Source organism: Alternaria arbusti (assembly GCF_024043155.1).
Source record: "Alternaria arbusti strain BMP 1465 chromosome Unknown scaffold_2, whole genome shotgun sequence".
Classification (NCBI taxonomy): Eukaryota; Fungi; Ascomycota; class Dothideomycetes; order Pleosporales; family Pleosporaceae; genus Alternaria; species Alternaria arbusti.
In genome coordinates this window covers 208,476-223,942 of record NW_026249942.1, presented here as the reverse complement: position 1 = coordinate 223,942, position 15,467 = coordinate 208,476, and the positions used below count along the sequence as shown (strand labels likewise).

At 53.9% G+C, this 15,467-nt stretch overlaps 5 protein-coding genes and 1 non-coding gene across 6 annotated transcripts; 4 read left to right on the top strand and 2 right to left on the bottom strand.

The window, feature by feature from the left end:
• Positions 1 to 617: 617 nt before the first annotated feature.
• J4E86_001605 (uncharacterized protein) lies at positions 618 to 1,349 on the top strand (the record flags this gene model as incomplete). The annotated part of the gene is made up of 1 exon (XM_051442171.1): positions 618 to 1,349. One exon carries the CDS (start codon positions 618 to 620, stop codon positions 1,347 to 1,349), a length of 732 nt encoding a protein of 243 aa, XP_051305759.1.
• A 2,318-nt stretch (positions 1,350 to 3,667) lies between these two features.
• On the top strand, positions 3,668 to 4,570 carry J4E86_001604 (uncharacterized protein; the record flags this gene model as incomplete). Its single annotated transcript, XM_051442170.1, has 1 exon — positions 3,668 to 4,570. One exon carries the CDS (start codon positions 3,668 to 3,670, stop codon positions 4,568 to 4,570), a length of 903 nt encoding a protein of 300 aa, XP_051305758.1.
• A 928-nt stretch (positions 4,571 to 5,498) lies between these two features.
• J4E86_001603 (uncharacterized protein) lies at positions 5,499 to 7,021 on the top strand (the record flags this gene model as incomplete). Its single annotated transcript, XM_051442169.1, has 2 exons — positions 5,499 to 6,228; positions 6,276 to 7,021. 2 exons carry the CDS (start codon positions 5,499 to 5,501, stop codon positions 7,019 to 7,021), a joined length of 1,476 nt encoding a protein of 491 aa, XP_051305757.1.
• Positions 7,022 to 8,266: 1,245 nt separating this feature from the next.
• Positions 8,267 to 8,338, top strand: J4E86_001602. The gene has a single exon. It is a non-coding gene; the product is annotated as a tRNA-Ala (tRNA).
• A 450-nt stretch (positions 8,339 to 8,788) lies between these two features.
• J4E86_001601 (uncharacterized protein) lies at positions 8,789 to 9,502 on the bottom strand (the record flags this gene model as incomplete). Its single annotated transcript, XM_051442168.1, has 1 exon — positions 8,789 to 9,502. One exon carries the CDS (start codon positions 9,500 to 9,502, stop codon positions 8,789 to 8,791), a length of 714 nt encoding a protein of 237 aa, XP_051305756.1.
• A 940-nt stretch (positions 9,503 to 10,442) lies between these two features.
• On the bottom strand, positions 10,443 to 15,242 carry J4E86_001600 (uncharacterized protein; the record flags this gene model as incomplete). Its single annotated transcript, XM_051442167.1, has 5 exons — positions 10,443 to 11,607; positions 11,658 to 12,162; positions 12,241 to 14,278; positions 14,325 to 14,730; positions 14,803 to 15,242. The coding sequence occupies 5 exons, from the start codon at positions 15,240 to 15,242 to the stop codon at positions 10,443 to 10,445; spliced, it is 4,554 nt and encodes a 1,517-aa protein (XP_051305755.1).
• Positions 15,243 to 15,467: the final 225 nt, after the last annotated feature.

Below are 15,467 nucleotides of genomic sequence, written 5' to 3'. Positions count from 1 at the left end.
ATATCTTCTCCTACTTTCCATTTGTCGCTTCTTATCTTTCGGCTAGCTTAGTTTTCAATATACATGACAGCATCTGCCGTCGTACGACCTGTCATTACCCTATACGTTACGGTTCGCATGTGAAAATCGTGATGAGAACCGCAAAGGCGTCTCGGGCCTGAAGCGTGGGAACGAGAAAGTCATGGCCCTGATGATGTAGCGATGGGTGGAAAGACGGGAGAATCTAAAAATTGGCCAAGGCGGGCTCCACACCTGCTACGCGCTGCGGGCCTCGACCCCTAATGTCTCCGTTCCCCATGTTGTCTACACCCACCACGACGGCTGTTGCTTTGGCCGAATGCCATTCGAGGAGAGGAGTCTCTATCTGTCTGTCGAGTCAGCAAATGACACGGAAAGCACACACTGCAACGCGCGACTGCGGCCGGGGCCTTTCCCCGCATCTGGCTACCGAGGCTTCAACACCATGAAGTTTGGTAGCTTGAGCACGCAAAACGATGCGTAGCTTCATGATATCACGAGAGCTAACATTATAGACTCTACTAAATAATCCACTTTGACCCAGGTAGCCTCGCATCGCCATCGACGTCGTAACCGCAATACCCAAACCCCCAAACACCATGGCACTGGGCTACTACACAAACCTACGCGTCTCCCGCCACGACCGCGTCTTCGTCATAACCCTCGCCAAAGCCCCCGAAAACCGCATAAACGTCGCCTTCGCGCAAGAAATAATACGCGCACTCCGCGACATCGAGCAAGAACTAGGCGCCGACACAGAAGGCTGCGTGATAACGCGAGGAAACGACGAGAAGTTCTGGTGCACAGGACTCGAGCTAGACGAGAGCGACAGAAACCCTTTCGCCAACAGCGATGGTTTCTTCCCGCTGCTAGCCACCTTGCTCGACTACCCGTTCCCCACTATCGCGTTATTGACAGGCCATACATTCGGCGGCGCCTGTCCCTTCGCCCTCGCACACGATTACCGCATCATGAACTCCTCGCGCGGCTTCTTCTCTATGCCGCCCGTAAACCTCGGTTTGCATTTCCCTGGCATCGGGTTCCTGCCGCGGCTTAAGCTCCGCCCGCAGATTGCGCGGAAGATGCTGCTTGAGGCGCATCGCTGGACGGGCAAAGAAGCATACGAGGATGGTATTGTGGATGAGATTGCGGAGCCGAAGGTTATGCTTGAGGCTGCGCTGAAGAAGGCGAGGGATGTGCAGGGGAGGGCCAAGATGGGGGTTTATAGTGTTTTGAGGAATGAGCTTTGGGGGGAGGCGGCGGAGAAGATTAGGGGGATTTGTTATGTGCATGGGAAGAGGGTTACTGCGCCTGCGAAGGCGAAGATTTGAGCGGTGGGCGTTGAGGACGAAGGATTGAAGTGCATATACGCGGAAGCTAAGCGAATGGTGATTATTGATGTCAATGGAGAGAGATTCCATGATCATGTCTTGGGATTGTCTCCTTGTTGGGTGGTTGGTTCTTTCCACACTTCGCGTGGACGTGCCTCATTTCGTCATGGATCCGTGCGTCATCCCATCGCGACTTCCTTTCGCTGCGTCTCACTCCAACTTCCTTTCTCCTCATCGCATCCCAAAGCATCCCTCGTTACTTCATCTTTCACCAATCCCCTCAGGTAACACAGACTGGTCGCTCCCGTTGACGACACCGTTGCGACAAACAAAGTACGTCTACCGAACGCACAATGGTCGGTCGCGAGCTATCTTCAGAACCCTCCTTGTCGCTGCGGGAACCGGACCGAGAAAACGCGCGTATCAGGCCATCTACAATCTTTGATATCAGAATATACAAGTGTACTTGTGTGATGGTAGATTCCATCTATTTGCCGCTGGCAGTCAAAGGCTAAATGCGTCGTTTCATCTATCAGGCCCTGGCGATCTCCATTCAATTTGGATCAGCACCGGGATGACTAACACAACAACGTGAAGCTGACTGGACCAGGCTACTTCAGCTGCAGCTGTGGTTTCTGTTCGAACATACCGTACCGTAAGGGACGGATTGGTCACGTTTGATCAATCCTGGTTTTGATTGAGGCTCAAAAAACGGGAACACGGGCCTAGGCAACTACGCATCTGCGCTTTCCGAGACTTTTGTAGAGCACAAACGAAGATACGTCATCATGCAATTCTAACGGTACTTATAAGCGTGGAGCATTTTGCCGCAAGCGGGATGCAGCAGTAATATATTACTAACGTGGAAGCGGATCTAACTCTCAACAGAAAGTACCGCCGTTCGTACTGTCGGTCATTACAATGCTTTCTAGGAGCTTATCGCATGAGCGGATGACGACACACACTCAGCCGACGACCATCGTATCATGCGTATTGCGTCTCCCAGCATCGGACGAAGGGTGACATGGCGCATATTTATAAGCGCCTTGCGGCTATCCGTACAGTCTTCGAGATGCCGGTACAAAAGAACGAGCACATCTTATATCTGGTACGAGCCGCGTCTTCGACAAAATTGAGCTCTCCGATACGGTATAACATCATCATCTGGTAAGATCTACGTGTTTCGCCGACGATGAGGATAGGCAGGCTGTCCTTGACGCTTGTTGTCGTCAGTCATACAGGTACTTGCTCCTATACACACACGTACTTCAATTCACTTGATTGACGCTATTGCAGCATGCGGCCAAACGACTAAGCGGTACTGCGATCTGGGAACCTCGATATGCTATTCTGGGTGGACTGGTACCAATGGCATCACCTTTGGTGTCGCTCTACCTCAGTCGAAAGCTGCACCTTTCGATACCGTCTTGCAAATTGTGTCGCCTATCAAAAATGGATGGGTCGGATTCAGTTGGGGCGGAACGATGCCATATGTCCCACTGACAGTCGGATGGATGAACAGTGCATCGAATACCTCCATCTACTCATCAAGGATGGCTTTCGGCCTGAGCTTGCCCCAGCCCTACGCCGATGCCGAATACTCATATATCAAAGGAACCGGATACAACGCGACTCACTGGACCCTAACTGTGCGGTGTAGAGGTTGCTCTCAATGGCATGACGTGGACGGTAATCTGGTTTCCATCGACGCGAATGCATCTGCGCAAAAGTTCGCCTATGGCTTGTCGAGTAGACCACCTGTTGAACCGGCGAACAACAGATCTACCTTCAACGTGCACAATTCTTTTGGAAACTACCGAATTGACCTCACACAAGGTCAGAATGCGGACTTTGACGAGTTGGTTGCTGCGAACCTCATCGATGGTACCCCACCAGCATCAAGCAGCACCCCAATACCGAGTTCGGCTATCAGCACAATATCGACTACAATGAGCATGAGTACGCTCACTTCGGAATTACCGCAACCAACCCAGACAGGAATACCTGTGTCGTGTCCTGACGTTGCAGAACTTGCATTTCCTGCCAACACAGCGAAAGGATGGAGGGCGACGAAGGTCGCAGGAGGGCTGACCCAGCCAAGAGGGCTTATATTCGATAACGCTGGGAACCTTCTTGTCGTACAGAACGGTATGGGTATTACAGCTCACAAAGTTGCACCAAACGGTTGCCTCACCTCGACTAAAACCGTCATCGCTCAACGAAATCTCAACCATGGCATTGTGCTCAGTCATGATGGGAAGACGCTGTTCGCTAGCTCTGCGACTTCGGTATTCTCATGGTCATATGATGCAACCACCATGAGCGTATCTGAGAACGTAACAACAGTCTTGACAGGCATGGACAGTAGAGGTCATGTCACCAGGACGCTAGCGATCCCACCAACATATCCGAATCTCCTTCTCGTCTCGCATGGATCGAATGACAACTTCGATTACGGGTCTGCAGACATCGCAACCGGCCGGTCTTGCATTAAAGTATTTGACATGACCACTGTTCCTGACGATGGCTACGACTACCCGACCGGTGGCTACCATATGGGGCACGGGCTTCGGAACGAAGTCGGTTTAGCATTCGACGCTAACGGCATGCTTTGGGGTGTCGAGAATTCCTCGGACGAGCTGCATCGCACTATTAACGGGGTATCCGTGGACATCCATACCGACAATCCAGCTGATGAAATCAACCACCTCGGGGATCCATCCAAAGAGAACACAGACTGGTATGGCTACCCGACCTGTTACACCGTCTTCAACCCAGATTCGATTGCAGACAAGCCATTCACGATAGGCGACCAGTTTGTTCTAGAGCCCAACGCGACCTTCACAGACGAGACCTGTAAGACCCGCAGTATACCACCGCGTCTTGCTCTTCCGGCGCACTCCGCACCCCTTGATGCGAGCTTCAACAAGAACTTCACTAGCATGTATATTACCCTACATGGATCTTGGAACCGCAACCCTTCGATTGGATACAAGATCATCGAAGTGCCATTCACCACAGGCGCCAACGGCTTCGGACCGAAAGCGTCCGTGAAAAGTACGCAGGCTTGGGCTGACATCTTCTGGAACCCGGATGTGGATTCTTGCTCGACTACGCAATGTTTCAGGCCTGTGAGTATTGCGCAGGATGGCTATGGTAGGATGTATGTGACTAGTGATAGCGGGGCGGAGGGGGAGATGATTATTATTGGAAGGGAGTAGATAGGGAGATGTGTGGGATCAGGAAAGCTCTTCGCATTCGCTTAATGTGTCTCAATATTAGACTCGTCCGTCTACTCCGTCTACCAACCTTTCGGAATTTACTAGCAGTTTGTCTGCCTGCCTCGGTGCTTTCCATGATCGCTATTTGACATCGCGCCTTGTCTCGTGAACATCGAGGTGTTCAGGCATCGTTCGCTCGAACTTACCGAGGCATCTGGCTTTCGGACGTCTTGATGTTCCGAGAATTGGGGACTTGTAGCGTCGTCCAGCCCTACGAAAGTTTCCGATAAGGCAGTACAACTTAGCTGGTGATCATGATCTGCGGGGTACATGTGACTCGGCCTCTCAAATCAACTCTCCAAGCATCTCACCAGGCGTAACCTGTCTCGCGCATAGTGGTCCGAAAGGAGTCAACAGAGCGAGTCATGCCTGTCGCACACAAGTCATGTTTCCTTTTGTGGCAAGGTGAGCGGCGTGCGGAAGAAAAAGCAACTAAGGATCTGCCTCGGCAAAAAACTCGGTGACGTATTTACCGCTTCAACAACACTAAGGTTGCGAACGACACCCCCAATCGCACGGCGGTGAAAGGCGGCCGTGATGGACTAGAAGATGGACGAAATGTCTAGTGGTGGGGTAGCGTGCGCAACGTGTGGCGTCGCACGATGGGGGTGGAGCCACCTCGGAGGTTGAGGTCTGAGGTGGTTAGGTACAAAGGTCGACATGCACCGGCTCCCCTGGCCATTGCCCACCACTGACTTGCTGTCATAGCTTTTGTATTTGTCGGGCGATTCACATATATCCGAGTCACGAAGCCGATTAAGAGAGTGTACACTTTACCTGCCACCTCTCCACCTCCCCACGTCGCGTACCTGCGCCGGCACCCTTTCTCCACCGCAAGCACCGCCAGCAGTCCGCACACCGGCCCGCCATGATCGACTCGTACTTCGACGTGTTAGTAATCGGCAGCGGCCTCAGTGGCATAAACTCCGCCTACCGCATCCAAGAGTCGCTGCCAGACGCCAAATTCGCCGTCCTCGAAGCCCGCCACGAACTCGGAGGAACATGGTCGCAATTCAAATACCCCGGCGTACGGTCGGATTCCGATCTGCACACGCTGGGCTTCCAGTTCTATCCATGGAGGGCAAAGAACCCGATTGCGAGCGGCGAGAGCATCATGAGCTACTTGCAGGAGACGGCGCACAAGTTTGATTTGGATAAGAAGATTCGGTATAGACACAAGGTTATGAAGGCGGATTGGAGGAGCGAGGAACAGCGGTGGAGGCTTGAGGTGGAGGTTGGGAATGATGTTGGGAGAGAGCCACGGACGGTGGTGTACTGGACCAAGTGGCTGATCACTGGTACGGGATACTACAATTACGACACCCCGCTGAAGGCGAATATCCCTGGTATCGACAACTTCAAGGGCAAGCTTGTTCATCCGCAGTTCTGGCCCGAGGATCTGGATTATAAGGGCAAGAAGATGATTATCGTGGGTAGTGGCGCGACTACTATTACCATGATGCCTGCGATGGTGGATAATGGTGTGGGCAGTGTGACGCAGTTGCAGAGGAGTCCGACGTATATCATGAGTCTGCCACAGAAGGACCAGGTATGGTTTGAGAAGTGGGCGCCCGAGTGGTTTACCCTCCGCTACAAACGTACGTCCCCCTTTCTTCCCCTACCAACCTCAAACTAACACCCCCAGGCTTCATGTTCACCCTCGTCCCCATCCTCCTCTACAAATTCTGCATCTGGTTCCCCACCCTCGCATCCAACTTCCTCGTCAAGAAAGCCGCTCAACAACTCCCGCCCGACTTCCCCGTCGACCCCCACTTCAAACCCGGCTACAACCCCTGGCAACAACGCATGTGTCTCTGCCCCGACGGCGACTACTTCAAAGCCTTCAGCTCAGGAAAAGCACACATCGTCACCGACACCATCAAGAGCGTCGTCGCCGACGGCATCGAACTAAACAGCGGCACCAAACTCGACGCCGACATCATCGTCACCGCCACAGGCCTGAACATGCGTTTCCTCGGCGGCATCGACGTGCGCGTCGACGGCAAGAAAATCGAAGTCTCAGAGCAATACATGTGGCGCAACGCCATGCTCACCTCCCTCCCCAACCTCGGCAACATCATCGGCTACTGGAACGCGTCCTGGACACTCGGTTCAGACGCCGCGTCCCGCCTCTTCGTCCGCTTGATCAAGCACCAGCAAGAACAGGGGTATACCAGTGTGACGCCTGTGATTGATGAGAAGAGTAGACAGAAGACGGTTAGTGCTAGTCCGTTGAATAGCACGTATGTCAATGTGGCGATGAAGAAGATGCCGAATTGTGCGGATGCGGGGCCCTGGAAGCCGAGGGATAATTGGTTTGCGGATAATTGGGGGGTTACGAGGGGGAGTATTGAGGAGGGGTTGAGGTGGGAGAGGGTGAAGGTTGAGTAGGTGCGTTGGGAGTAGTACGAAGGGGGGGTTGGAGATGGATGGGTTTATGAGGTTCTGATTAATGATACTTGAGTACGGAATTTTTGGTCTTCCATGCTGTTGTTGTGTCGAGAGAGTGGTGTGGTGATATGTTGCTGCTAGACGCTTCCATCCCAATGCGGCACTCCCCTTTCACTTTCACTTTCACCGCGTCCGTGCCATCTTTTCGACTTGCTTATCTCAACGTCCCCCGTCTTGCAAACTCTTTCTCTACACCCCGTCTCCCACCCATGCCGCTCCATCGCGACCTCAGCTGTCGACGCTGCGCGCCGCTACTATACAACTTCCTGAGTACTCCACGCTCGCTACCTGTCCAGCGCCCTACTGTCCACAACATGCCGTCGCGTAAGACAGCATGCCGTCGCGTAAGCTACAGAACAGATTTTGGCGATCCGCCGCGACCTGGATGCGAAGAGATGTAGTCTCCGCGCTCGTGTCGCAGCCCAGGAACTCACGGCACAACATCACCGCGTCGTCTCTACGCTGACGTGAATTGATCGCATCGCAATGACCACAAGGATGAAGTTGACAATCCGCGACGGTTACTCACCAGCGTAGTCTCCGCGACTATGTCGCGACGCGATAACACACATCACGGCACCACCGCGTCGTCTCCCTGCACACCACAACCAATATTATCGCGCAGCTCTTACGCGATACCGAAGCGACTTCAAGACCGGCCTTGATGAATGCAAGGGCTTGATCGACTTCGATGCGTCCCGACAAATTTTCCTCAGACCATTTCGCGCAGCGCTATCGTCGCGATGAAGGATGGGAAGAGATGGCATGAGTGACGAACGACCATCCTGGAATATCGTCGGAGCGCTGTTGTATGGTTGCGGTCTAGCATCGTCGTGGTGTTCGCAATCTACCGTCACCGAAACGGCGAAACACTGTCAGCATCCATCGCTCAAGTGGAAAACCTTCAAGAGACATCGCAACACACACCCTACGACCACCTCAACAGTACTCCCTGTGTTACCACTAATATTACCCTTAGGATTCGTCTCCACATCGCTAATCATTCCCCGGTCCCGGCAAACCTCCAAAAGATTCTAGCGGCAAACCTCCAACACCGAGGTGGGGCCTTTTCCTTCCTAACTTCTCAACGCGCCCATCAATCGCTACCGTTACTCCTGGCAATATATACGCCGTATCTTCCCATTGTTCCATCAAAGCAGTTCCTCCTCCAGGAACAGCACAACCGGGCTTGTGGTTTAGTGGTATAATACTCCCTTAGCATGGGAGTGGTCCAGGGTTCGATTCCCTGCAAGTCCATCTTTTTGCGCTCGTCGTCGTTGGGGTAGTGCGCTGCTGCGTGTGTTTTTGGCCATTTGAAGAATTTTTGGAGGCTTGATTTTTGCATTTATGGAGAATCTAGTCGAGGGACACTGGACGCGATGGGGCTGTAGTGGCAGTGAGGTGGAAGGTTAGTACGACGACGTTGCTGGGTTGGGGATACGAAGAGCTAACGTTGTTACTCCAACATTGTTGGATTGGACACACAAAGAGTCACCGAGCTGCACGCGGCATGTGTATATCATAGCGGACGACGGGAGTGGCTTCTGCAAACTCGTGCGTAAGAGTCATCTATTGATGGGTCGTCATACCTGGCCGTCTCGCTACCCCGGACTCTGTCGTCCATGTTCTGTTTTTCGACACCTTGGGCATGTACATTCAACGTCCCCATACGAAGACGCACTCAAAGACCGCATACCGAGTGAACCTTCATTTCCGATATCCAACTGCGGCAAGCCTCCAAAGAGAAACGTTGTTGTACGAGTACGATATGGCCTTCTCATCACCAAGATCAGCGAAGTCGTCCACCTCCAGATCTCCGTCTCCCAGCAACACGGCTTCAGGTGCACCCTCGCCCCACCCGCTTTTCGCCCCTTCGGAAGGCTCTTCCTGACTGAAAATCACACAAGTGCCGTACTTCTTGTCTGGCTCGATACGATCGCGACTCATATCAAAATCGAAGCCCAACTTCCACGGATGGTCCAGCTTATACCCAGGAGAGGTGTTCGCGGTGATGTTCAACCGCCCTGATGGAGATTCGCTCGGTATGACTCTGTACAGCGTTTGGAGACTGCGTATGCCACAGCCATTCGGAGAGGCTTCGACCACGACAATGAGCTCGGGGACATCCGTACGGTTGGCTACACTGGAGCTAGGGACGGATCTGCGGGTGATTAGCAACTCGAAGCTGAGTGTTGCTACATTCTGGTCGTCGTCGTATCGCGATTCGCCACTCACATCCCCGTTCTTCCACTGGAAGTGTCGCGAGAGAAGGAGATACAGTCGCCAGCCACAGCCCTTTACGTCGAGGTTCATCGCTGTCTTCGTATAACCATGGCAAAACTCTAGTACGCCGTCGGCACTTTCGTCTACGTGGCTCGTGTCTCGGTTTGAAGTATCGCGTGCGTCGTTCATCTTGGACATAATGGTATATCTCGGGGAATAGAGAGTAGCAAACCTTGGAGCAGCGAGAGGAGAATGATGGATATAGACCAAAAGTTGCTTACTTCGCGTTTTATAGGTCAATATGACTCCTTGGGGATGACTTGTCGCACGATCGTGCGTTGACGTGGACTCATGCGCGACAGTGAGCAGGATGTGGCAGCACTACATCGTTACTCCGTAGCATACAAGAGGTCGTTGATGTTGTTCAACTCAATACTCCTACATCCCGCTCGACTATATGATTTGAACGAGTAGATAGCGGGCGCCTTCTTCGATCTTCTCTTTCCCTACACCTCCTCTAGCTAGTTGTCAAATAGTACGTCAGTCCGATATCCAACTCATTTACTTCGTCACTTTGTCATCTTTTTAGTTCCCGTACCCTTTCTCCTTCTCTTGAATCACATTAGCTTACACCTTCAACGTCGATCACAGTACAACACAGTAGAAACCTATCATTAACAGCTCTCAACAATCTTCATTCTATGCAACCGGTATTCAGTTCCCACTATCCACACTATCCCCCTCTCTTCTCTCCAATCTATCCTCTTCCCCCCATCAAGAAAAGGGTAATCGGCTTATCAAACGAAAGAGAACGCCCATGCTATGCAATGCAAACCTAACAATGCTTCCCAGCCATATCCGAAGCCAAAGCCAGGCGAAACCGTAACGCCTGATATCGACCCAACACGACACCATGTCCATCGCTGACCACAGCAAAGCATGCTGAGAAAGAAAAAAACAAGAGAAATATACAAAAGAAACACACCCACATCCGATGAACGATGATGCAGTGTAACGTTCAAAGACCAGTCCACCCCCTCCTCCTACGTACCTGCGTCAGATACCCGTCTCCACCCCGCCTCTCCCCAGGACCAGGACTTCCAGCAGCAGCGCCAAGTGCCGTCAACTCCCCAGATTTCTAATCCTGCACCCCCTTCCTCGCCGCCGTACTCATCTCCCCGCCACTAGTCTCCCTCCTCCTCCTCACAATCTGCAACCGTGGGAGCGGCGGCGCATTACTCGTCGAATGCACCGGCTGGCTACTCGACGGTGCAGGGGACCCCGTGCTATGGCCATGCGAAGTCGCATGGCTCGGTGGTGTTTCGTTCTCGCCTCCGACAACACTCTGCCGTCTTCGACTCACGGCTTCGCTAATGCGACCTTGTCTTGCTTTGGGTAATCTCGACGACGACTTCGCGTTATTATGATTTGCCTCAATACGCGCGAGACTCGTTGCTGCGTCGCGGGAGGGAGGGCGTGAGGAAGTACGAGGACCAGTTGGAGTACTGGTGTTCGATTGGAGGGCGGCGAAGGAAGTTGAACTGCGGGCGAGAGCGGGTGGTTTCGACCTCCCAGACGAAGAAGGCGGGAGGACGGCGGTGGGGTCTTCAGCGAGATCCCACATTGCGGTTGAGGATTGGGAGCGCGTAATGCGGTGGTCGCCGCGGTGGCCTGTCGGTGTGCCAGACATGGGTGGGAGCATGAAGGTGGATTTGAGGGAGTTGGGTGTAGGGGGTGTGAGACCCATGCCGCTGCTGACCAGTGTGGAACCGGTGCTGGAGCCTGAGCCGTCGCGGCGGCCGGCTGAGGAGGCGGGGCGGCGAAGGTTCATGCCTACGTTCGAGGCCCGACTAAGGCTTCGTTTGCCGTTGGATCCTTTGCTGATGCCGGAGAGTTCGACTTCGTCGCAGGCGCGGACGAGCTCTTCGGCCATTTGGCGTACCAATACCGCGGAGTCGTGTTCCATGAGCCAGCTGATGCGTTCGTAGCAGCCGAATGCACGTATGAGCCAGCAGCCCTCGTCCTTCGCATCGCAAATCGTCCGCAGGATACGGAGGAAGTTGAGACGCGTCACGGCATCCTTGTGTCCCAGCTTTTGTTCCGTGCGACCAAAGATCTCGGGTACGGCGAGGGAGGCAGCGATTGGTGGTGACAGACGAACCACCTTCTGCAGTGGCTCGAGCATGTTCTCAAAGGTAGAGTGTGGGAGGTCGGCAGAGGTGTACGCGGAGATGATGGCGACGGTGAAATTCGATTGCGAGGAGAGGAGGTATTGCTCGACGCGCGCGGTTTCTTCCTGGAGCCTGTAATAGTTAGCATGAGATGCATGGCCATCAATTCATTGAATACATACCACACAAAGATGGCATCCAGGGCCGTTACCGCCCAATTGCGGTCGCCCAACAGCGAAACGTAGAACGCCAGACCCTTTGCATCCCACAACATCTTCCGTGCCACCTTGCCCGAGTTGACCATCTCAAGCAGCACCGGCAGCGCAAACTCTTTGAGCGGACCGCCTTCGCGCACAACTTCCTTCAGCAGAGGAATAATGTCCGACAATGCAGCCTCTTCCTGCCTGCTCTTATTGTGCCGACACAAGTTGTACATGGTATTGAGGATCTGGTTCGAGATCTCGCGGTGGAACGGAGGGAGTCGAGCTGGGTCAGAGGCGGATCGCTGTTGACTGCGGCTCATTGCGTCTTTCTGTCGAGTCGACTTGAGTAGTTCGATTAGGATGTCGATCGCGTTGGAGTTTTGTAAGGCTTCGTGGGTGGAGGAGAGCGAGCTGAGGTTCTTGATGAACTTGAGCATCGTGATCTGGTGCGGTGGCGCCATCTTGCGGAGATCTTTTAATACACCTGGACGTTGTTAGCTATGTTTGAGTTTGCGACGACGCCGTAACTGCTTAGGCTTGTGAACTGCGAAGGATAACTTACGTTTTAAGATCATCCGATCCGCCACAAGATCCTTGACATGACTCTCAGCTTGCGAGAAGATGAGGAAAATCTGTACGATCCTGCCGACGATGAGGCGTGCAACCTCACCATCCTCCTCCACCATACGATTCAACACCAAGCTGAGGGGGTATAGTACGCTCGATCTCGAGAAGATGCGACAAAAGTCATTCTTCGGGGTTGGTCCTTGTAATTCGAAAACTCCAAAGACGCCGTTGACACCGATGAGCACCAGATCGCGTTCAGCGTCAATATCCTCTTCCAAAAACTCAACTAGCACATTGATGCCACCGCAGCCGATGAACATCTGTAGCGTCAGTGTGCTTGTTTGGTACATTTGCCGCACGAAAGCTGCGGCTTCTTTCCGGATGTCGCTAGGGAACTTCTTGGAGGCGAAGTAGCAGATAGTCGGAATGCCACCCAAGAACGACAGGCTCTCTTGTGACTCAGAGTCTTCCAGGATGATCAGGTTGATAATTTTCAGAAGAGGTAAGACTACCTCGTTGTGCGGTCTGGTTCCAAGAATCTCCAATATAGGCAGCATGCCGTGGCTTCGTAGTATGATCGATCGCTTATCCGGAGATTCATGTAGAACTTGTAGTAGTTGATCTGCAATGTCGAGTAGCTCGTCGTCGGGTTGACTTGTCTTCAGACAGCCCACAAGACTCTCCGTCATCTTCGTCAATCGATCGTCCCGGTCTCGCGCGACGTTGTTCTCCAAGTTGATGTTGTCAAGACCCTCATCCAGGTTGGCGAATGGATCAAGATCATCCTCATCAGCTATGATGAAAGAGTTCGCCATCTTCGATGTGATCATGGCAAGACTGCTATGCTCACTCCCGCTATCACTCTCGGCTCGGCTAGGGTTAGCAAGCTGACTCTTGATATCACCAAAGACATCTGAAAAGTCGTCACCTTCATCCTCGGCGTACTTTTGAATCTCAATCTCTGACTGCGTCCGCTGCAGCTGCTTCCGCGTCGATGTTGAGCTCGTCGATCTCTGATGGACATTGCCACCAGACTTGAGATCGCGCGTTGACTTGGGCCCTGCTTTCAGGTCGCTGGGATGGAACAATCGTGGGGAGAAAGTGTCAGATGGCGGGCTGGAATTGGTGACGATTACTTGTCTAGATGGCACGGCTGGCGAGTTTGCGTACTGCATGGACGCTAGCTTACGCTCAAAGGCACCCTCATCAGCTGGCATGAGATCCGAATAATCCTCGACAGTGTCCTCGCGAAAGAGCTGACTTGGCCGCGCTGGCGCTGTCGTCTTTGGCTTGGGAGGCTGTGCAGCCCTTGGTGTACCTCGCAGGAATGCCGTTCTTGGCTGGGGTTCATGTCTATCCTCGTACTCTGATGTGGAAGCGTTCGAATTTGATCTCGAAGACGTGTTCGATGAAGACGCAGACGTTCTAGGTCTACCGTTGGCGCCTCTCGACCTCTCAACCGCTCTATGGCCCGACGCTTTCGGGAAGCTCTGGAACTGCGCCAAGTTCATCGGACTCTTCACCGTAGCCTCGCCATCGTACTCTGCCATCTCTGTAACCGACTCAAAACTGGCAAAAGCCTTGAGCTTGTCACTCGAAAAGAGACCGCCAAAGTTGTCCTGTGGCTTCAGGTGTGGCATCTGCAGGGCGCGGGGCGATATGCTTTCGGCAAAGTCATTATCCCAGTTATCGTCATGATCTAGCTCCGGGGAGCGGAACGACTCAGCGGTGGGTCTGTGCTTCGGGATGTTGAGATTAACATTGGCCGGATTCTTGCGAGATGAAGCAGCAGGACTGGCTTTCTGCAAGCCCGACACAAGACGCGAGCTTCGGCGCAGGGAGCTGGGCGACTTTAATGCCTCGTTCCATTCCTGCACGGACTTGACTGCTTCCTGATATTCGGTAGGTTTTGTGGGTACTGCAGGGACAGTCCGCTTGGCGCTGAGAATCCATGGGTGCTTGAGGAGGCGTTTTGCGGAGATGCGGAGCGTGGGATTCTTCTGGAAACACTCCATGAGGAACTCACGCAGCAGCTGTAGGGGTTAGCATCTGACATATAGGGACCGCGGGTGCACTTACCGGAGAGGCACTTCCAGGTATCGGCGGGTGCTCATCGTTGACGATTCTGAAGAGGGCCTGCATGGGCTGTAGCTTGTGGTAGGGCGGCTTCCCCTCGATAAGCTCGATGACTGTGCATCCCAAACTCCATATGTCTGACGACGTAGTAGCGCCGGATAGTTCGATGACCTCGGGAGCCATCCAGTACGGCGTGCCGACAACGCTCGACTGGTCCAGACCTGACTGCTTGGTGGCTACGCCAAAGTCTGCCAGCTTGACGAGGCCCTCCTTGGTCGTCAGAATGTTCGCGCCCTTGATATCCCGATGTATGACACCCTGTTCGTGGAGGTAGAGGAGGCCGTGGAGGACCTGGGACATGTACAGCGCGACGAGGTTTTCGGGGAATTTTCCAAAGTTCTTGCAGATGCTGTGCAACGATCCGTTTTCGCAGTACCTGACGATGTTAGCTACGCCCTGGACGTTCATTCGGGCCACTCACTCCAGGATAATGTACAGACTCTCGGAGCTCCTCACGAAGCCGTTGTACTTGACGATGTTGGGGTGGTTCAGGTTCTTGAGCAGGTCAATCTCCATCTCCATGTTCTTGAGGTCGGCGGTGCCCAGGTTCTCCAGGCGGACCTGCTTGATGGCGACGGCCTCGCCGGTGCCCCAGTTGAGGGCGCGGTACACGCTGCCGAATGCGCCTTTGCCCAGGCAGTCGCCCAGCTGGAAGTCCTTGAGGCCATCCACGCCCTGGGCGGCCTTTTGCGCAGTGCCCTCTCTGCTCGGCCGCTGGTCGCGCTCGCGGGGCTGGCCATTGTGATTGGACGACGACGACGACTTCTTCGCGTGGCCCGGCGTGCTGGCGGTCGGGGCGGAGGGCTGCGACGAGCGCGAGTTCGAGGCTTGGTGCGCCGGTCGGGAGGGGTGTGAGACCATATTGACGTCTTCCTCAGGCCCGGGCCGGCTGCTATGCCGTCCTATCGTCGGGGCGTCGTCTGTCGCGGCGCGGAGGTGCGTTGGCGGAGGTGGGCGGCGGCGGCGGTGAATGGCGGGCTGCGGTGTGCATATCCTCCCTCAACACGCACCCGGGGATCCAGAGCGACGGCAGCGTCGCGGGCAAAGTCGCAATTGTTGTTGTTGCCCATGCGCAGCCCAGGCAAT